General features: G+C 39.9%; 5 protein-coding genes across 14 annotated transcripts; 3 read left to right on the forward strand and 2 right to left on the reverse strand.

The window, feature by feature from the left end:
• Positions 1-14: 14 nt before the first annotated feature.
• On the reverse strand, positions 15-2,046 carry LOC128890861 (cdc42 homolog). 4 transcript variants are annotated; one of them, XM_054149781.1, is made up of 5 exons: positions 1,892-2,046; positions 1,128-1,330; positions 933-1,042; positions 664-861; positions 15-596 (listed from the first exon to the last, which is right to left on the reverse strand). In XM_054149781.1, the coding sequence occupies exons 2-5, from the start codon at positions 1,303-1,305 to the stop codon at positions 507-509; spliced, it is 576 nt and encodes a 191-aa protein (XP_054005756.1). In that variant the 5' UTR covers positions 1,306-1,330; positions 1,892-2,046; the 3' UTR covers positions 15-506. The 4 variants fall into 4 exon arrangements, with proteins under 4 accessions (XP_054005756.1, XP_054005753.1, XP_054005755.1 ...); XM_054149778.1 differs by lacking the exon at positions 1,892-2,046 and adding an exon at positions 1,696-1,885; XM_054149780.1 differs by lacking the exon at positions 1,892-2,046 and adding an exon at positions 1,595-1,885.
• A 461-nt stretch (positions 2,047-2,507) lies between these two features.
• LOC128890858 (metalloendopeptidase OMA1, mitochondrial-like) lies at positions 2,508-4,907 on the forward strand. 2 transcript variants are annotated; one of them, XM_054149771.1, is made up of 8 exons: positions 2,508-2,647; positions 2,944-3,455; positions 3,521-3,660; positions 3,733-3,900; positions 3,970-4,077; positions 4,144-4,344; positions 4,417-4,596; positions 4,764-4,907. In XM_054149771.1, the coding sequence occupies exons 2-8, from the start codon at positions 3,104-3,106 to the stop codon at positions 4,851-4,853; spliced, it is 1,239 nt and encodes a 412-aa protein (XP_054005746.1). In that variant the 5' UTR covers positions 2,508-2,647; positions 2,944-3,103; the 3' UTR covers positions 4,854-4,907. The 2 variants fall into 2 exon arrangements, with proteins under 2 accessions (XP_054005746.1, XP_054005747.1); XM_054149772.1 differs by lacking the exon at positions 2,508-2,647 and having other exon boundaries at positions 3,298-3,426.
• A 25-nt stretch (positions 4,908-4,932) lies between these two features.
• On the forward strand, positions 4,933-9,694 carry LOC128890855 (integrin alpha-9-like). 5 transcript variants are annotated; one of them, XM_054149763.1, is made up of 20 exons: positions 4,939-5,247; positions 5,337-5,559; positions 5,633-5,771; positions 5,943-6,007; positions 6,076-6,217; positions 6,288-6,373; positions 6,430-6,621; positions 6,692-6,791; positions 6,853-7,042; positions 7,105-7,286; positions 7,360-7,484; positions 7,563-7,783; positions 7,847-8,060; positions 8,122-8,288; positions 8,370-8,553; positions 8,620-8,950; positions 9,039-9,135; positions 9,207-9,336; positions 9,429-9,476; positions 9,535-9,694. In XM_054149763.1, exons 1-20 carry the CDS (start codon positions 5,081-5,083, stop codon positions 9,589-9,591), a joined length of 3,060 nt encoding a protein of 1,019 aa, XP_054005738.1. In that variant the 5' UTR covers positions 4,939-5,080; the 3' UTR covers positions 9,592-9,694. The 5 variants fall into 5 exon arrangements, with proteins under 5 accessions (XP_054005733.1, XP_054005736.1, XP_054005734.1 ...); XM_054149761.1 differs by having other exon boundaries at positions 4,934-5,247; positions 8,122-8,950; XM_054149759.1 differs by having other exon boundaries at positions 4,935-5,247; positions 7,360-7,783; positions 8,122-8,553.
• A 2,241-nt stretch (positions 9,695-11,935) lies between these two features.
• On the reverse strand, positions 11,936-15,273 carry LOC128890856 (nuclear RNA export factor 1-like). The gene is made up of 10 exons (XM_054149764.1): positions 15,133-15,273; positions 14,719-15,023; positions 14,559-14,645; positions 14,239-14,485; positions 13,967-14,160; positions 13,773-13,885; positions 13,363-13,399; positions 13,057-13,289; positions 12,819-12,987; positions 11,936-12,735 (listed from the first exon to the last, which is right to left on the reverse strand). The coding sequence occupies exons 1-10, from the start codon at positions 15,203-15,205 to the stop codon at positions 12,289-12,291; spliced, it is 1,905 nt and encodes a 634-aa protein (XP_054005739.1). The 5' UTR covers positions 15,206-15,273; the 3' UTR covers positions 11,936-12,288.
• Positions 15,274-15,423: 150 nt separating this feature from the next.
• LOC128890860 (rRNA-processing protein FCF1 homolog) lies at positions 15,424-16,877 on the forward strand. 2 transcript variants are annotated; one of them, XM_054149776.1, is made up of 6 exons: positions 15,424-15,564; positions 15,655-15,816; positions 15,956-16,038; positions 16,135-16,206; positions 16,278-16,587; positions 16,661-16,877. In XM_054149776.1, exons 2-6 carry the CDS (start codon positions 15,814-15,816, stop codon positions 16,802-16,804), a joined length of 612 nt encoding a protein of 203 aa, XP_054005751.1. In that variant the 5' UTR covers positions 15,424-15,564; positions 15,655-15,813; the 3' UTR covers positions 16,805-16,877. The 2 variants fall into 2 exon arrangements, with proteins under 2 accessions (XP_054005751.1, XP_054005752.1); XM_054149777.1 differs by having other exon boundaries at positions 15,438-15,564; positions 15,664-15,816.
• The last annotated feature ends 3,301 nt before the right edge of the window (positions 16,878-20,178 follow it).

A 20,178-nucleotide genomic window follows, 5' to 3' on the forward strand; every position in this document is an offset into this window, starting at 1 on the left:
TTCATAGGTACGAATCATTTTTTAAAACTGATTTATTAAAAAATTCACACTACCAATTTATCAATAAAAACGTCTTATACATTAAATAGTTGAATGTTTTGCAAATATTTAGTTACGAAACTCTTATGGATGTTCGTAGGTCTCGGTGATTATGCCATTTCTTTCGTGCGATCGTCAAAAGTATCGATGCTCGCTGCCGTTCGTTCGAAACCGATCGTTGATTTATATTTCTTCAACGAAAGGTTTGGCAAAGGGAGACGCATATTCGTATACATTTATATGCGTCTCCGTTACGTATAAAATGTCTGTTTTCATCTTTTTGTGTGAATTTTTCGTTTATGTCGAGCACGGATCGAATGCGTTAAAAACGAAAGATGAATCGTACCGATTACTCGGATATCGGGGTTACCGATCGTCGAAAATGTTCTTGCATGCACCGTACAATGGAACTCACAGTCTTCGGCTGAATAGCGCTAATAGGTTTTAGAAAGGATGTCGGTTGTGCTCTACAAGACGATACACCGTCTTCTTCTGACTGGCTCGGGAGGCTCTAAAGCGGCTAGGATCGCTTCGTCGAACACATTTTTCAAGCCTTTCTAAAATGCGGAAAAAACGGTAACGAATCGGTTGATCGGAAAACGTTCGATAATATAAACACGATACCTGTGTAAGAGCACTGCACTCGACATATTTTACAGCTTTTAGCTCTTTGGCGAGCTTTTCTCCTTGTTCCGCCGATATAGGTTTTTGTTTATTTTTTGCAAGTTTCTCTATAGTCGCGGCGTCATCTCGCAAATCTATCTGAGTACCGACCAATAAAAACGGAGTCTTTTGACAGTGATGAGTTATTTCTGGAACCCACTGATAAAAGATTTCTAATTTTACATTTTGCTGTAAGAAGATGGGTCGAGAGTCAAATTCTAGAGACGTACCTTCTCTTTAACATTTTCAAATGACGAGGGCGATACGACAGAGAAGCAAACCAGAAACACGTCGGTTTGAGGATAACTTAAAGGTCGTAAACGATCGTAATCCTCCTGACCTGCAAAGAAGCACATGGATGTAAACAGAGCGATATAATTTTATTACACTTTTGACTAAATAAATTTGATTGAAACGACAATTACCAGCTGTATCAAATAATCCTAATGTATATGGTTCCCCGCCAATCATAACAGTTACTGCGTAATTGTCGAATACTGTTGGGACATATTCGGATGGAAATTTATTGGTGGTATACGATATCAACAGACAAGTTTTACCTACTGCACCATCGCCTACCACAACGCACTTAATTGTCTGCATTGTTCTTGTTCAGCTTTTAATCTTCCTGCGCAAAGAAATGAGTAGTACGTTACAACAAGCGGTCCTTAATGCGATACGCGGGAAGCTTTCTTACACGAGGTTACTTGTCAGCGACACGTGAAATTTCGTCTCGTTCCGTTCCATCGCGTTTAGTCTTGTCTAGTCTTACCGAGTTCCGTCAAGTCTTGTTACGTCTCATTACATTCAGTCACGTCCAATTACGTCCCGTAACATTTTGTCGTGTGCTCCCCAAGTAAAGAGACATAAATGCTAAGCGTTAATCGAGAACCTCTTTGCGTTTCCCCAATGTTCACAAAAAAACGATCGTTTCGCATAAGAAACGAAAAACCAGTTTGAAAAATTTCAATGGTAGCCAGGTCGATTACACACATAGGTCTGCTATGAAATAATTGTTTTTTCAGATCGCCATTTTAGATATTTCGTCAAATATATCGATTTTTCCTCTGAAGCGATATCGTCCGAATATAGGGCCAGATATATCCAATCGCATTTGTCACCACTTAACGCGGTAAAAGGCGTATTGCATCGAGGAATGTAAAATATGAAATTTAACCGAAACACTCACGAGTAACTGGGCGTCGACAACACACTTTACTGTCACAAATTTTTTGAATTGGTATAGAAAGCCGACAACTGGCCAATTCGAGGATGCTATACATGACTGCCACCTATAACAGTACCTTTCTTTGGGTGAATTCAGAAAGGTTATTGCTCGCTAACCCGTGAGCTAACTCTGTGAGCGGGATTTAGTAGAATGGCGTCATCGGTGGGAAAATACCCAAGTTTGTAGTGAAAATAGTTCCCACTGTTACTGCGAGATGGCGCAAAATTTAATAAATAAACAAATATTAAGATGAAGGTTTAAATAATACATTGAAATGATATATTGTAGCGTTATAGAGCAGAGGATTGTTATTAGTTTATAAAAAATAAAGATTGATTGCTAACAAAATATCGGTGGCGCCATCTTATAGAAATAATTGAAACTAGCTTCATTATAAACTTGGGCGTTTTTCCATCGATGGCGCCACTGATACTAAACAAATTCGCCGTCTAGTGGCAGTAGTGAGAACTACTTTCACTACAAACTTGGGATCGTGGTTCTAAAATTAATTCGTTTTTTTGACCGCGAGATGGCGATACCATTCGCGTGTCCATGAAACACAAAAGACGAAAGGTAGTCAGGTAGTCACATTTCATGGACGTAAATTTGTAAATAAATCACAATCGAAATGATTTTATAACCAATAAAAATCATCACTCCCAAGACGATTCTTTCTATCCTTAAATATTCTTCTTCTTGCACCACATCTTCTTCAATGTATGTAAATAACATGTAGATACTAGGCTGTACGATTTTATACGTCGCTATGCATGAAAGCTTTCACACATATCAACAACTGATATAATATACATACGTATCAATAAACTTTCTAATATCTTTGCGAAAAACGTTTGACGATTTTCCTTTTTTCATTTGCTACATCACATATGTTTTGTCTTTTCCTCACGTGCTCCTGCCAGAATTACTATTTCACGAACATATGATGTAAGACGAATAGAACGTCAAACAAAATTTTATTTGATAATCTTAAATGCGTTTAATCGGTTTAATAGTTAAATCTGCCCCGTTATCGAACAATGAAGCATTCGTAAAGGATTTTATGAAATTACTGCGAAACATTTATAGTCGATGTTATCTCACGTATTTTGGAAGTTGCGTCGATACAATAAACATTGATCCGATGTATGATAATTAATTGTATACACGAAATATATGAACATGTATAAAGTACGGATTCTGCACGTCAAACGTCTTCAATTTGCAACCATTAGAACTATAATGTGTGCCACGGAGCGTATGTCATTTATTACCCCACCCGAAAGATACTGTCTTCAATGCAAAAAGTTTGAACGAAAATGGCATGGTTCAAAACTTCAAACATCGAATTTTCATACTACAAAGACTCTGTATATATCGCCTTTTGTCATGATGATGGTGTGCACATCTTTGAAACTCGGCTCGATTTGTACCGGATATTATATGAGACGTTTGTGGTTGAAAAAAACTCCAAGCAAACAGGAGGAGTATAAAAGATGGTACTGGGAAAGAAGAAATACATTTTTTGGTAGATAATTTATGAGTCGCTGATGTTTGAAATGATGAAAAGAGTAATTGATCTTCTGCTTTCAGGTTCTTTGGTTGTTGTGTCTTCGATTTTATTGATTTACTATTTGACGCATTTGGAGAGAGATCCAATTGAGAAACGTCTACGTTTTATAATGTTTGACGAAGCAGACCAAGTCGCAATCGGAAATTATATTTTTATGATGGTGCGTATTCAGATGAAAGAAATCGTAGATACGTAATAAAATACTATTTTATATAGTTGTAAATTCATGCAGCTATCGACGGTATACAAAGATAAGTTCGTATCGACATACCACCCCATGTATTGGAGACTATCCATGATAGTAAAGAATTTAGCACATGCTAATAAAGAGATATTTAAAAATACAAAATGGTCTATCCATATAATCGATTTTCCAGTCGCGAATGCGATGGTTCTACCCGTATGTAAATTTCTTTTCTACCGAAATGCTATCACGAGCAAAAATAATATTCTCTCTTAAACGTTATAGAGCGGTCACGTATTTGTTTTTTCTGGTATCTTCAACGTGGTAAATAACAACGACCAATTAGCATTTATGTTAGCGCATGAAATGTCGCACGTTATGCTCCTACATACGGTAAATAGTTATTTTCCAAGAAGAATACGATTGCAATTCGAGGATTCATTGTGTATTTGTTTTCAGGTTGAAACGTTCTCTTATGAAATCATGAAGAACATCGTAATCAGTATACCATTGTTTTTCATTTGGTCGTGTTTTTCTAGCTGGAGAGCATTGTCGATATGTCTAGGATCTGGTTTACTTCACAACATTTTATTTTTCTACCCTTACCGTAGACGCTTAGAAATTGAAGCGGATAAAATTGGATTTCAAATAGCTGCAAAAGTATGCGATCCCTTTTCGTACATTTTTACGATCTTTATGTTTCAATTGCGAAGCCACTTTTTACGTTTTCAGAGTTGCATAGACGTAAGAGAAGTTCTAACCATGTTCGATCAAATAGAAAAGAATACCGACATTATGGAAGCAATGAAATACCAAATACCGCTTTTAATGACGCATCCTACTTTCGAGAATAGAAAGAAGAGGATCGTTCGCGAGATTCCGAATGCTATGAAACTGCGAAGTCAAGCTGGGGTAAAACGAATTCTGTTTTGAAACATTCGCTGAATGATCTATACAAGAATTACAGAAAGTCTAGAAAGATGATACAGCAGATGTTCCAATAGAAATAGTATCATTAATAATTTCTCATTAATATTAATTAGTCATGATAATAATATGTCATCTTTCCTGCATTCCAGTGTCCGCAGTTGCATTCAAGAAATCGGCGAAAAGAATTGCATTTACTGGTGGAACTCGAAGATCTTTTGCGGGAGCATGGAATTCTTTAAATGTAGTCTTTTTACATCTGTATATAAGAGAATAAATAAAATGTTAAATTTGTTTGTCTGTTGTATGTCTATAACGCGATAGCTATCATTAAATAATTTCGCGATGATACATTTCCTGACGCGTGCCTTATCGTACGACTTCCTGTGCGTTGAATAAAAATTTGCGATATTGAAATTCTTTACAACGGGAGGTACCGAGTTTAAGAACCGCAGTAAACGTTGATAGAATGGACGTTAAAGAGATATTTCTATTGTTCGTTGCGGCGGTGTACGGATACAATATAGACACAGACTTTCCACTTATTTATTTCCACGGAGACGCGTATTCGACCAACAGTACTTACTTCGGTTACACGGTGTATTTGTACCGCGAATCGAGCAAAAATGCATCCTGGTAACGTACATGGTTTCCCACTGATTAATCGTTTTAATTACATTCATTTTTAAATAATATTTCATTTCGTATAACTGCGATTGCGAAAGGTTGATAGTTGGGGCACCGCGAAGCAACTATATCACGGTCCCCGAACATGGTATCGTGTATCGCTGTGAAATTGGTGCTGATGGATGCGAGAAGATTAAACCGAAAGAAATCGTCAACGAAGAAGTCTACGTAGAGCAACTAAAGATGAACGTTTATATAAAAAAACAACACGGTTGGTTTGGGAGTGCTATGGCCATGGATAGATCGAATGGATTTTTAACGGTAAGTAGTACAATGTTTCCGTTCTCGCTGTATCTAGTTATTAGCGTTATCGAACGCGAATAATTAATTACAGGTATGCGCGCCGCGGACGATCCTGCACATTTACAATGCTTTCGAGAAGACCTATTCCGACACCATGCAGGGAATGTGTTACAGTGGAAATATTACCTCGGATGGCCTGTCGATGGAGAACGAAGATCTTGACTTTCACAGTTGCGTGATCGGGAGTATTAGCGTTAACAGGATTCGCGTAGCCTGAAACAAAAGTATACTTTGTTAGAGAGAGAATAGCATCTGCTCCTAATTAGTTTGCCAAGTCGCGGATTTACCTTCTTTAGGACTTCCTTGCAGGAACTAATATTTTTCTTTTTTAAAACGCTTAGATTTCAACTCAAAATTCTGGTACAATCCGATGCGTGGTTTTTCCATTCATTACGCCTCGACGAAGGTATGCAAGTTACACTCTGTGAGAATACACGCTTCGATGTTACACAACTAATTTGCAATGAAATATAGCCGAACGAAGACAAGGGAGAGAATGAAGTAAGTCGAATCATTGGGAATCCCATGCACGAGCTTTGCGGCACTGTCGACATAGTGCGCGCAAAGAAAAGAATCAGCATAGAGTTGCCATTAAACGACGAGTTGTCCCAGTTCGGTGAGTCCATTACGTCGACGGATTTCCTTTCTTCCGATAAATCAAAGCATCGTGCAATACTGTCCTCTAGGTCATAGCGTTGAATCTGGTTGCTTCTTCGACAGAAATCAAGTCCTTTATGTCAGTGGCGCCCCGGGTTGGCAATACGTGGGCCAGGTAATTAAAATTAGATGAATATTGAAATCTTGAAAGTGATGAAATGTCTTTTTCAGGTAGCAATACTTAATCCAGCAATGAATTCATCAATTGTCGCGAAGCTACACGGTACCGATACGGGTGAGTACTTTGGAGCAAGCTTGGCCGTGGGAGATTTAAACAACGATGGCTTGGACGATCTTCTGGTTGGAGCACCCTATTGGGGGCAAGACAACGGCAAAGTTTGCGTATATCTCGGCACTTTAAAGGTAAGAAATGCTTTAGACAACGTAAATGATCGAGTTGTTAACGTTAACGTGTTCCATGCTTTTGAAAAAGGGACAATTTGAAGCGGCTATAGTCTTACAAGGAGCCGCAAAAGATGGACGCTTTGGATACGCGATAGCTAGCGGTGATCTAGATTCCGATGGATTCGATGGTAATTGTTAATCGTGCTTCTGGTCTCGCGGATCCGTTACGTTTGTTTAAACACTCGGCAGATATCATCGTGGGCGCACCTTGGGAAGAATCTGGAGTGATTTATATATACAACGGTGGTCCCGACCTGAAATACAACAAATTGCAAGCGTCAGTACGGATTCAAGGAACGAGTCTATTTCGATTAAACGGTTTACCTATAGAGAGATTTGGGTTTTCGACATCCAAGCCGATCGACATCGATGGAAACGGGTTGGTGGAGTCCATTTAATGCGATGAACGTACAAGTCATCATAATCACATTATCGTTTCAGGTATTTAGACATTCCAGTAGGCGCGTATAAATCGGGCTACGCTGTAATACTTCGCAGTAAGCCAGTAATAAAAACGGAGCTTTCAATTCGCGTTATACCAAACGTTTTGGAAAGGGACGCCAAGCAATTCGTAATTCGAATATGTCCACGGTACGATGGGTACAATATGCAAAGCGCCCTAGGTAACTAGTACAAATGTTTACGCGATGTCAGTGGTATTTATTTGAAATATAATACAATCGAATTCACCTGCAGTTACAAAATGTAAAATCACAGTCACCGTAGACGAACAGTTCCAGCGGACCAAGGAGACATTTCTAGAGTTGACATCCTGTAACTTAACATCGGTCGTCTGTTTAGAAACACGAGTCAACATTTCGGTAACGATTGACCCTTGTATCGATAGTTGCATCAATTTTTTACTTAGGTATACCGATTCGACCCGATACGCTTTACAGAAAAGTGTACGAGACTTTATCGAGCCGATTACTATTTTCGCAAGGCACCATTTCGTGTACAGTAATGCATCATCCGGTAGTTTCTGCAAATTTTGCGCAGTAGAAAGAAGCGATAACAAGTTGAACGTTACTCAAATTTTACTGCCTTTCAACATCGGTTGCGGACCAGATACAGTCTGCAACTCCAACGTGTCCGCCACTGCGAGATTTCATGGCGTGCGGTAAGAATTGGAGAACTTTTTGCAATCCTTTTCGTTTCGTTGATCACAACAAATTTTATATAGCGACAACGACGTGTGGATCATCGGTTCAACCGATGTAAGCTTAGAAGTCAATGTAAAGAATCACGGAGAACCCTCGTATCTCACCACGCTCGAGTTCGCGTTTCCCGAGGGAGTAATATTACATTCAATTTTATCCTCTTGCCAAGAAGACACGTCTAAAGAGAATCTAATGGTATTTTGCGAAGCAGGAAACCCTCTTTGGAAAGGAGAAGAGGTACTTTGCTGCGACTTTTTGTTTCATTGACATCTAAGTACTAATGCACGTATTGTTACAGAAAAATATCACGCTCGACTTGGATATGAAGCATTTAATTAACGGCTCGTTGCACGGCCATGAATTATATTTCAACGTAACGATTAAAACTCGTAGTACAAATCAAGGAACAGTGAATTTACGCAAGACGCTCAATCTAGCGAGCGAAGTTTCTTTATCTCTAAATGGGTCCGTATTTTTTACACAATCCTCCTTGTCGAATACTACAGCGTATCTGTTTTCGAGAAATTCCCCTTTTTTTTTTTCCAGTAAAGCATACGAAGAAACGTATCATCTGTCTACTACAAACAATAACGCTTCGAACGTCAGCTTTCAACATACTTATCAAGTGTACAAACTTGGAGCTACGCCTATAGAGGATGCTCGACTTGTCGTTAAGATACCAACAGTTATTAACAGTTCGGAATCTTTGGTGCATATATATAAACCTCAGGTAAGAAATAATTATGTCGGTTTAAAAACTTGCAGCTTCTGGCAACTTGGAAAAGTACATTTTCAGCTTTATGTATCGGGAGAACGTTTCGAGTGCTTCTCAAAGAACATTTTAGTAGATAATCAATTGGTCGAAGTACAAAAAGAGCAACAGAGTGCAGATCACGCGGCATATAAAAGAGATGTAGACGAATCAAGTTCCGAATTGTACGACGCAGAGAATATTCGAGTCTCGCGGACTTCGAATGAAAGTCTGACGACTGATGTTCTATATATGAATTGCTCGACTTCTGACGTGAACTGCACGATCGTCGTGTGCGATTTGAACGCGTTAAAAACATTAGACGACATTGGAAAGCTATCGGTCAAGCTTTTCTTAAACGTCGAAAGACTTAAAGGTAATTTGTCTGCGTGGCAGATTTGTTTACTGCGTCTTGTAACCAACATTTATTGTATGTTTTTTTATTTTTTTTTAAATACGTTAAGATATTTCTGACAACAGCGAAGTCGTTCTAAAGTTTGGTACCGAAGCCACCGTGGAAATAATAAAACCTGGCGCGAGACTACCTATTAATGGAACTCGGTAAATTTTTATCTTTTTTCGAAGCATTTGCACGCATTAAAATATTTTTTTATACGATAAGTCTATTTCAGATCTACGATAGAAATTGTGACGATGTTCTACAACAGTTCGAAAACGGAAAAACTATCGCTATGGATCATTATCGTTTCCGTTTCGATAGGTCTTTTACTGTTGCTTGTTTTCGTCGCGATTTTGACCATGGTAATGTTTCTTTCTTTCTTTCTTTTTTTTTTTTACTTCGGTAATTTCGTCGCAAGATGTTTCAGATATTATTAATATTATTTTCCGATCAGATGGGCTTTTTCAAAAGGAAAAACAAAGAAGATTTATCGAATAACAAGGTAAATATTTGATCGCGTTATTTAAAAGACGAGAATTCATCTTAGAAATTATTTACAGAACACCGAGGAGGAACCGAAGGAGGACACGGCTACAAGTAAATCCGAAGATAAATGATATTTACGGAAGGTTTAGAAATATTTCAACGTAGCCGTCTATCAGTTTCAACGTCTGTAAGAAAACTCCGTCGTATTTAATAAAGTTCTATTTTTTATTTACATTTCACTCGATGATCCCTACGAAAAACTCAAACTTACGTATACAAATATTTATTCTCGTTAATCATGTGTCGTCTGTGCATTTACATATATCTATTATACTCGAACGTTCGAACCGACGAAATAATGGAAAACATCACGAAAACGCATCTCAACGTGTTCACATTTTTTTTTTTTCTCACAACAAAAAACTAAAATATACGAAACATTCACGATTGGCCGTTTTACAGTACAGTACAGTACGCTATTTACGCGGAATATATATATAGTAAAAAATTGTTTTCCATCGATCGATATCGTTTACACGGTAACTTGACGAAAAAAAAAAAAAAAAAAAAATAATAATTCGATGATATGCTGGAAATACAACGCGACGAGCGTTTCCTACAAAAAGTCGAACGGTACCGACAAGAAATACCTTTGTCGTCGGAATTCTATATAATCTGTACAGAGTGTGAGCATAAACTATTCTCTCGATTTCGATATCTCAATCTCATTCTCGTTTTCATCCGATCGAAATGCCTATCGTGCGTATAATAGCGAACAATTATCGAATAAATTGCGTCGTAATCGTCGAGGACTTTCTTCCATTTTCTACAGTCCCGTTTTTCCACATATTTTAGATCAGTTACGTTCGTTGTAATTACGTGTCTTTGCTGGAAGACACACGTCTGACGTCGCGTTTGTTGCTTCTGTACAACTGACACAAGCATCGCGACAAATCAGCCCATGGACTCGGAGTGTAACTGATGCGCATAGCTCGAGCGTCAAATTTCATTTTGTGCGATGCTAATCGTTGAGTTTCGTTCTTCGTATCGACGTCTGGGGTAGAGTTAGATGTATCGTATTCGTCGTAGCATACTGGTCAGCGTTGCGACCAGCTACGACGGGAGAGAAAGAAAGAGAGAAAGAGAAAGAGAGAGAGAGAGAGATCACAAACTTGTGTAGTTCGTCTCCAGCGCACATCTGTTTTTATTTATTTATTATTGTTCCTCTTGTTGTTGGCGAGAGTCCTGGATTTAATTCGTCAGGACTGCTCAGCCGTTTCCGTTGTCCGTTGCTCTTCGTGTCACAATGAACATCTGTGACAAGCTAACCGATCGCTTTAAGCGTTGTACCGCTTTGCGTGATCGAGGGCTAACTGTTTCTCTTCTGGTATACCCATGGCCAAAAATGATTCGTTTTGTTTAATACGCGTTTACTAAATGATTCTCGAACGCCGATAAATAATTTATATCCACACACTGTACACGCGATTTTTAGACGTACGCAGATGTAACATACTTGGACAAAAATTATGTTAACGATGACGAATGATAGCAGTAGATTCAGTGTATACAGTTCGCGATAATCGCTCAACGTGGAAAGCTAACGCAATGTTCCAACGGGTGTATATATATATATATATTAGAAGCCAGCTGAATTGTTTCTTTTCGTAATCTATATACAAACCAATTTATTTTTTTCCGTTATTATCTGAATACCGAATCGATACGGCTGGAAAGGAATTTCGTAACACGACGAACATTTCGCACACCCATTGAAACACTCAACAGCCTATGCAATATATTTATAATAATTACGATCATAGCGTAATACGATTCGAGCAAAATACGACCTCACGATTATATGATTCTTATCACCTTCTAATCTTATAAAATTTAATGTAAACTAGTTTGAACTGAGTACATAATGATGCTTATTTTGCTAGAGGTATCACAATTGGAATTTACGTTCATCAAATGCGCGACACAATCATACCGTTCTAACGATTACTCAATGATAATTGTTGATCGAAACTCTTGAATCATGGTAAAATAATAAACATCACTATGCATGTGTGTGTGTGTATGTGTGTGTGTGAGGGGGGGGGGGGGGTAAATGAACCGGCAGTAACTAAGTATTAGTTGTATCTTAAGTATTGTAATCATTTCATGTTTGACTGTGAAGTATGGGTACGCTTGTACCTATCCAATATTAAAAGATATTGTATCGAATAATGACACACTGTAACGAGCCAAATTTTTTCGGCGTACACAAAAAAGGAAATGAAAAAACAACGCACTTAACCTTCAATTTTTTAAAAATTACCACTAACGTGTAACCTGATTTGAGTTTACATCATGATCTGAACGAAGAGCAATTTGTACTTTTGCACTTCGCGCAACAAAGTCGCGATGAAAGTTTTTGTCACGAGCAAACTATTTTTATTAAGGGCATATAGCAATTTCAAGCTCTCGAAACTCATCGATGTTTTGTAACATTCGATTATTTCATTCGATCAAAGCAAAAGGAAGCTCGTTTCGTGCACTAAACGTTAAACGCTTCTTTCTTACTTAATATACTAACAAACTTCTTTTTGCTTTTTGGAGACACGCGTTGCTGGTGACAAACCTCGAGTAACCAAACACCGATTCGACTTAATTTTACCACATGAAAAAAAAAGTCACGTACCTTCACGGACATCCAATTCATTCACGTCTTCGTTCAGATCGTGATATAAGAGCACCGTGTATCGTAGAACATGCAACAATAAAAATAACGATAAGAAGAATGAAACTTTGTTGAATCTTACTTTCCTCGGCACATTGTACTTTTATTTGTTAAATGCTTCCGGTGGTATTTGTCCCAGTTTGAAGAACTCTTGAAACGCCGAGAGCGCGTTGTCATAATTCCATTGCACTTCCTCCAAACATTTCAGACTCCATTCGAGATTCATGTTCGTCTGTTGGCTAAGCGTCAATGTCATTTGTTGCTTGACCTCTTCGGGTAATTGCACTGGTACCGCTGGCTTTGCTACGACGTTGCTGGTCGAAGGTGCTTGCGAGGGCGCTGGTGGCGTCAACAATTGTGTCTCCAATTGGGTGTTTAGATTCTTTAGTTGCGAGTCCGTCGGATTATTGAGATGTAGTTGCTCGTTTCGAATACAGTAACCACCTCCTTCTGGTACTATTATAAACGTTCGATTAAAGAATCGAACAGGTTGCTCTTTTTTACCGAGTTCTTTGAACAATCCCGTGACCGTAATCAACATCATTCCATCCTAAAACATCGAAGTAACATAATTGTATAAATTATCGAGAAGTTTGATAACTCTTCCAGTTGTCAAAAGAATGAAGATCTTACTGTTACTAGGCTGATATCCATTGTAAACGTATTAAGATAGTGAGAAGTTCGTGGCATTTCGGAAATAAACGAAACTACAGGCAATCGTCCCTGTTTTAGTAACTTTTGCCTCTTGTTCGATTCGTTTATTCTGTACAAATTTCTGTTTTCCGAGTAGTATCCATTCAATCTGCAATGGTTAGTTTATTAATGAAAGATGTTGCATTAAAATAAATATTAAAACAAACATGAAACTTACTTGTTTGCGTTTTGAGAGTAAGATATAGTCATGCTAAAGCACGCGTGTTCGTCATACGCATCTAACAATGGTTGACGATTTTCACTATCGAATATGAGAAAATATTGTTGCAGAAATTGACTAGCAACTCCTTGTATTTTTGCATTTGTCACGAACATCCTCTGAGGGGGTGGCATTTTGTTTCCATCATCCGCTACGTCGAATATGATAGGTTTTGGAAGATCCGTACCATCCTTTTCAGCCATGAAAAATTGTTACACGCGATTAATTTACGTATCAGTTATCGATGACGCTGTAGTCACTTACCAGCCGTAAGAGTTTTGGAAATCGTTTCCTCACGTCGCTATGGTCAGGAAAGAAAAGCCAGAAGCCCGGAAGCTCCAAGTTAATCGTAATAACAGAAACATTTGCCTTATTATTGAAGAGTACAACAAAGAAAATACACATGTCATTCAGAATTTCCAGGGAACATTGTTCTACAATTTTATAACGATCAATTTCGCTATCAAATTTTACGAATACTAGAGGTCAAATCAAAAATAAATTATTTCAAATACGAGCGAGTACTGTTAAACCGTCCATATTCTATTCAAAAACTCAACATGTTATTCGAACACTGTATACATTATCGGTGTAATAGCAGCTTCAGGAGTCTTTATCCATCTGGAGAATTCTTCTATTAAGAGAAGAAAGATAATATTGAAACAATACATTACCTAATGTAGTCATTTTGTCGGAATTCATACTTGTTGCAAACGGGATTTCCTGTCAGCTTCAGCTCCTCCAGTTGTAATTCTTTGAGACTGTCTAGCTGGTAAATGTCTTTTATCTGAAAGATACGAGTTATGTATCGAAACTTAAACCATTGCGGGATTTATAAAACCGAATTATTTTATTTAGTATTAGATACCTTATTATCACCGATGTAAAGTATCTTTAATTTCGGGAACTTTTTACTCAAAATATTTAGCTTTGTAAGCATTTGCAATTTATTTGCGTCTAAATTTAGCGCCTCCAAATTCGGTATGCAATCTGACACGATGTCCAATACTGTTTTTAGCATTAAAGGTCGGGACAGTGTATAGAAATAGTCAGCGACGAGATCTGCAATGGAAAATTATATTTGGTTAATATCTGTAAGAAACTGAAAGAGTTACATTTAAAATTTTACAGTTTACCAACCAGGGTCTAGATGGAATTTGGACAAATCCAATGCATTTGTCTCGTTTACATATCTTTTAGCCATGGCTTGTTTTAGTCTTTCTTTCAGTTTGTTGTCTATTTCACAGTATGGATATCCAGGTTGCATGACATTCACATGTAACTTAAACCCATACATGGTTGTAATTTTGTGATTAGACCTACTTAGATCTAATGCTACTCTTTGATCGTCTATATAGAAACTGGATTCGTTACCACCTATCCTATACTGTAGGCAAACACAAAGTTAGAAGTTATATTAACATTTTAATTACAAAAAAACAATAGAAGTTTGTATTTACCATTATTGGAATAAAAGTAGTTGGCGCGATATAGCTAAGAAGGTTATTTATTATGTAATCCTTTTCGAATTTATGCCCTTGTGGTATCTGTAATTAAGAAGAATGTTACGATACGCATAGAACCCAACTGATAGCTAAAACCGAATTCTTATATTCTTACAACAATTTTATAACAAGTAGCTTCTCCAGTGATAATTTGCCTAATTTTAGAAGGAATCTTTCCTCCTCTAAATGCTCTCATAGGCAGTGGACTGACTCTTCCACGTTGACCGCCCCACTCCCTTCTACTGATGATAAAATCTCCGCTATTGTTATTGGAACTTGATGCCATTTGAACGTCGTCGTCCAAACATGCCATCCGTAAGCTTCTTCGTAATGGTCTCGAAGAAGTTTGCTTGAATGTAACCTTAGGCCTACTTCCGTGATACAAGCCATCGTGGTTTCTCTGTACACGAACATCGTGACCTGTGTGCAACACGAAATTTTAGGAAGAATAAGCAAACGTGTCAACGTGAATCGCCAACGAATATGTAGGTCATAATAAGTACACAATGCAACGTCATATAAAATTTACCATAATAGTGTTTGTCATCCGGTTGTCTTCCACCACGACCAACCCATGCGGACTTATGCGCTTTTCTCGACATTTTCTTTAAAACGGGCAATATTCAATCACAAGAAACACGCAACTACCATTGCCAAATTTTTGTAGGTTAGTAAACGATTAACTTTCTGGACACCTTGTCCAATTCTGTTCTCCACTTCTCAAACTAGTCGCGACGATAAAGAATTAACGATAGCTACTTGTTGGTATAGTTTCTGCTTGTATTCGATCAGTCACTTTCGTGAAATATAAAATCTAACGTTTACGACGTAGAACAACTTTCTTCCATCCGATAAATCGGAAGAAGATGGCGGATCCCACAAAGTAGACGCTCTGGCTTGCTATGGTTTGACCAATAAGAAAAATGGCGCATAGAACATGATTTTTGAACAAAGAAACATGGTGTGTTATGTTTGAAAGTGTAATTTTACGCAGTAAAAATTGTCGAGTAAGATGATAGTTACGTTAGATAATTCGCAATAATTTTTTCAGTTTTTCCAGGCGTAAGAAGAATTAGAAAAAATGCTGTTGGTAACACTGAACAAAATTCCCACGTGGTCTACGATGTTTTACTCACTGACAGATGAGCCTTTGTTGAGACTACCAATTTTTTGTTTATAGAAGTAACAGGACGTTATACACGAAAAGACAATGGTAAATATATTGTTAGATCATCGTTCGTTATGTCTCGTCGCGAGATAAAATATTGCATTTTTTAAATTGCATGAGTTATCTTTTAGGTTATGTTTGTAATATTTGTATAACGTGATGTAAAGTGATTTTTATTATACAGGGGAGAAATAAAAAGACGCGAAAAGTTGTGATGCAGAAATTTGCGCAAATGAAAAAGATGATAAGCGCAAGCGACTCGAGAATGTAAGTAAACTTCTAAGCTATCTGTCTTATTCTATGGATGAGTAAAAAATTGCATTAAGTGTAGACTTTTTGAAAATGTTAATTGGCTCTTTTTAGAAAACCTGAGAAACGTGCAGCTCCAAGAAAGGCAAAAAAAGAAGATCAAACTCAACTCAAAGTAAGGGAAGTGTAAGTATCGTTGGGAATCTTCTAGTATATCGTTATAAAATTTCATGTTGCTTTATCGTATATCGTTATAGGCCCCAACAGTCCTCCGCGTTGTTCTTCCAGTACAATACTCAGTTGGGTCCACCTTACCATATCATAGTAGACACAAATTTCATCAATTTTTCAATAAAAAACAAATTAGATGTTATAGAAAATATGATGGAATGTCTTTACGCGAAATGCATACCATATATAACGGATTGTGTCATGGGTGAAATGGAGAAACTTGGTCAGAAATATAAAATAGCGTTAAAGATTATAAAGGATCCCAGGTTCGAAAGGTTAAACTGCTTGCACAAAGGTACTTACGCTGACGATTGTATCGTTAATAGGGTGACTCAAGTAAGTATAGTCTTTGGAAAAAGAAATCGTTTAGATACTAATCGGTATACTAAACGATATTACGATATTTCAGCATAAATGCTACATAGTGGCAACGAACGACAAAGACCTAAAACGGAGGATACGAAAAATTCCCGGTGTGCCTATAATGTACGTCGCTCAGCACAGGTACACCATAGAGAGAATGCCTGATGCGTACGGAGCGCCTAGGAAGTAATCACAAGTTCAGCGTTATATAATTTTGTACTAATCAGGTGTATTTAATAAAATGTTCAGTTTATCAAAAAGTATTTCCGATGAATAATTCTTTCCCAGATAATTGACACGAGAGCAAAAAGTGAACCCGATGTGGATTTAAAGTTTAGCCGTTTATTTTAAATATCGCCGAGCGTTTTCGTTTGGAAGGCGATTCGGAAGCGGGTACCGATGCGGTACCGATACGTCGTCCGTGTACGCGCGACACTCGAAGATAAAACGGACCGAACGTGTTACAGTTATTGTTTGATGAAACAATGAAGCTGTTGCATGTAACGCCCACGTAGCGCCCTGCAACCCGATAGAATTTTACTGTTTCACGGCCGACGCTGGCCCGTATATGGGAGCAGAGCGAAATAAAGTTAGAACAAGTGGGCGCGAAGGGCCGTTTCGCGTGAGGAACGATCGCGCAACGAATTTATCACGGGCGCGACTCGCGAAATCAGTCGTTAGGAAGTTCCTCGACGATCCTTCTCGTTCTCCACGCGAACGATAAAGGATAAAAGCGTTGGCGATCGTTTCGTTTTACCTACGCGGAAAACGATCAGATTTCCGGTCGAACCTTGGTACCGCGTTTACGACGAATCACGATACCGAGCCAGATAAGATTTACGAAGCTCGCTTTACGGACAATGGTTACGTCGATCGGGTGATTCGTCCTATACGATCACGTTCCCGAGGAAAGAAGCGTAACGTCTGTCGAGCATAATGGCGCGCTCCGAGAATGAAACGTAATTGTTAGGATACCATTACGATAAGAACCTCGGGACGTCGTACACCTGTTTCAGTGGCGAAACGAACACGCAATTGTTCTCCATTCACGCGTTGATCGCTCAGGAGTCGCGTGAGCTCCAAAGTCAGAAGTTTCGACTACTACTCGCGGTCTTGGCTGACTTTTCCACGGCTACTACTACTTATTTTCCGCAGTCACACTCCCGTTCGCACTGTTCGCTACGATTTACTCACTCCTGCAGTCGAGGCGATCGTGTACGCGTTAATCCCGCAATGGTTTTCCGTTTGTTACCGTATTACCAGTAAAACATAAATTATATTTCAGGTTTGGTATCCGTTCGGATAAATGTCAGAATCTCTCCGTCGTCTTTCGAATTCGCAACCTTTCTAATATCGTGGACCAACAAATGGCACGTGCTCGCGCGTACCTGTACCGCTGAACGTCGGATATTAATCACGCGTGTACCAGCGGCGTATCCTGCCGCACCCTCACTCGCGACAAATACTTCGAATTAACCCTTGCCCAACCGGGAAGCGACGCTGTCGAAGTAACACACTGTCCACTTCCACGGAAGGGCCCGTAAAAAGGTGTCGTCGATGGCAATAGACTTCACCAAAAATAAAATAACAAGATGACAGCATGTCGAAAGAATCACTGGACCTTCTTACGAGGATCGAAAGAGCGATTAGGAAACGTCGATCCTAAGCGTAATTTCTTATCTTTCGCTCGGATCGGTTGTCCCCATTCCTCGGCTACAATCCTTCGATCTCTCGGGGGAATTGGGATCGAGGGAGCCGGCAGATTTTGACGAGAAAGCGACACGCGTACACCGCTCAGTAAACAAATTATCGACGCAAGTTCAATTTCACGCGCGCTGCTCTGTAATTTTACTATTTAACTCCGTTGCTCCGCAGTCGGGGTTGTTCGCCTACGAAACGCGTGGCTCGATGAACCGCGATCAAAGTATCGACGACTTGTTTCCAAGATAAGCTTACCGCGCCGAGGGACTTTTCTAGCAGCCTGCACTTACCAGGACGGGCTGATATATCGCCGATACCCACGCAGTGCCGGTACCCAGTAAACTAGATTAACGGAAAACACCAAAGAGAATCTAGTCGCGCGTGTACCTACACGGCGAGCCTCGAGCGAGAGACCCAGGGAAAGTGAGGGTGTTCGATTCCGAGGTCTATTGTTCCAGAAAATCGACTTTTTAGGCTACGCGTAAACATCGCGTAGACAAGAGAGTCGGAACAGTGCGTTTCCTGGGAATTAGTTTCCGAAGGTTCGCTTGAGCGAACGAATGGTCGGTTCTGTAAGAGTAGTAAGAGAAGTCATACAGGCCAGCCACGCGGGCTACAAGAGCGTCTCCCCTAATAAAGGCTAATACCATATAACTCGTGTCTCTATTATTCACCCGTCAGCCAGCACAGTTTAAATTGCACGATAAGTTTACGCTCGAGGGAACCACGAACAGCCATGGATGTTTTTAGACGCGAGACATTAATCGGTAGTTAATAAAAAAGAACTTTGTTCGGTCGATTTCGTAGAATTCTTCGGATACGCCATTCCAATTACTTTAATTCGAAATCGATTCCAGAATCGAGTTTCCTACGAGAATCGAGTATACCTAACGGGAAGAGAGACGACGGGAAAGTTCGAAGCGTTCGATCGTGGTAACGGATTAGTTATAAAAGTGGCTATAGGGCCTACACGCGGATATATATCTACGGTGTATCGTGGTCTTCTGGACCTCTCTTCGTTCCTCCGCCTCTGGCTCCTCTCTTTTTCGCCCCACACCCCTGTCATCCTGCCTCTCCTCCCGCCCCCCCTTTTCTGCCCGATACTTCCCCTCCTCCCCCCACGCATTATTCATCTCAGTAGTTTCATCCTCGTTCGGGTCGTTCTAAACGCTTGCCATCTCCGTCCACCGTCGAACGTCCTTCTCCCTTTCACGGGCCCAACGGTCTCTCTTTCTCTCCCGTACGCCCGTGAGCGGTCCTCGTCGTCGCGAGAGCGCTCCACGGCGGCGGCGGCGGCGGCGGCCATCTTGCATACCTGAGCCTCCGCATTGCTGCTCGTTCCTCGAGGGCAAAAGGGAGAATATCTCAGCGCGAGACGACGCGCCGGGATGCGCGAGGATAGAGTCCGAAGGTGGGAGGATAACGGCTGCGGGGACGGAGACGGGCGAACGAGGGCGCTGCGCGGGGCTCGTCGACTCGCGGAGGAGCGAGGGGGCCCAGTGGGACTCGTTGGAGGAGAGGTCGCGAATGCCACGGTGAACGAAGAGAAGAAGCGAAAACGGAGAGGGACGCTGGGTCCAGAAAAAAGTAGACAGAGAAAGGGAGCGTCGCGCGAGCGAGAGGGGGTATCGAATGCACGTCGAGTCGGAAAAAGAGGAAAGATATCGCGATAAAGGGTGGCGTAGGTAGAGCGAGCGAGAAGAAAACCGACGAGGATAGGCGGCTGGTTAGACGTGAGAGGGAGAGACAGCGTAGTCGGAGGAAGGAGGAGGCCCCGAAGGTTTCTCGTCGGTGAAAGAGGAAAAGCGATATCGATGGAAGGCTCGCGAGCGGGGGACCGAAAAGGGGGTAGGGGACAGAGGA

The sequence above is a fragment of the Hylaeus anthracinus genome, unplaced genomic scaffold (assembly GCF_026225885.1).
Source record: "Hylaeus anthracinus isolate JK02 unplaced genomic scaffold, UHH_iyHylAnth1.0_haploid 12001, whole genome shotgun sequence".
Lineage (NCBI taxonomy): Eukaryota > Metazoa > Arthropoda > Insecta > Hymenoptera > Colletidae > Hylaeus > Hylaeus anthracinus.

Excerpts from the sequence above, each read along its gene's own strand:
- LOC128890861 (XM_054149781.1), bottom strand. The coding sequence starts at position 1,305 with ATGCAGACAATTAAGTGCGTTGTGGTAGGCGATGGTGCAGTAGGTAAA. Across the intron at positions 862-932 it reads TTGAAAATGTTAAAGAGAAG|TGGGTTCCAGAAATAACTCA; the intron begins GTACGTCTCTAG and ends ATCTTTTATCAG. Across the intron at positions 597-663 it reads AGTGCAGTGCTCTTACACAG|AAAGGCTTGAAAAATGTGTT; the intron begins GTATCGTGTTTA and ends TCCGCATTTTAG.
- LOC128890858 (XM_054149771.1), top strand. The coding sequence starts at position 3,104 with ATGAACATGTATAAAGTACGGATTCTGCACGTCAAACGTCTTCAATTT. Across the intron at positions 3,456-3,520 it reads AAGAAGAAATACATTTTTTG|GTTCTTTGGTTGTTGTGTCT; the intron begins GTAGATAATTTA and ends TTCTGCTTTCAG. Across the intron at positions 4,078-4,143 it reads ACGTTATGCTCCTACATACG|GTTGAAACGTTCTCTTATGA; the intron begins GTAAATAGTTAT and ends ATTTGTTTTCAG.
- LOC128890855 (XM_054149758.1), top strand. The coding sequence starts at position 5,081 with ATGGACGTTAAAGAGATATTTCTATTGTTCGTTGCGGCGGTGTACGGA. Across the intron at positions 7,043-7,104 it reads ATCGACATCGATGGAAACGG|GTATTTAGACATTCCAGTAG; the intron begins GTTGGTGGAGTC and ends TTATCGTTTCAG. Across the intron at positions 7,784-7,846 it reads GCGAGATTTCATGGCGTGCG|CGACAACGACGTGTGGATCA; the intron begins GTAAGAATTGGA and ends AATTTTATATAG.
- LOC128890856 (XM_054149764.1), bottom strand. The coding sequence starts at position 15,205 with ATGTCGAGAAAAGCGCATAAGTCCGCATGGGTTGGTCGTGGTGGAAGA. Across the intron at positions 14,161-14,238 it reads CAAATTCCATCTAGACCCTG|ATCTCGTCGCTGACTATTTC; the intron begins GTTGGTAAACTG and ends TTTCCATTGCAG. Across the intron at positions 12,988-13,056 it reads TACTCTCAAAACGCAAACAA|ATTGAATGGATACTACTCGG; the intron begins GTAAGTTTCATG and ends TAACCATTGCAG.
- LOC128890860 (XM_054149776.1), top strand. Across the intron at positions 16,207-16,277 it reads CAACTCAAAGTAAGGGAAGT|GCCCCAACAGTCCTCCGCGT; the intron begins GTAAGTATCGTT and ends ATATCGTTATAG. Across the intron at positions 16,588-16,660 it reads TCGTTAATAGGGTGACTCAA|CATAAATGCTACATAGTGGC; the intron begins GTAAGTATAGTC and ends ACGATATTTCAG.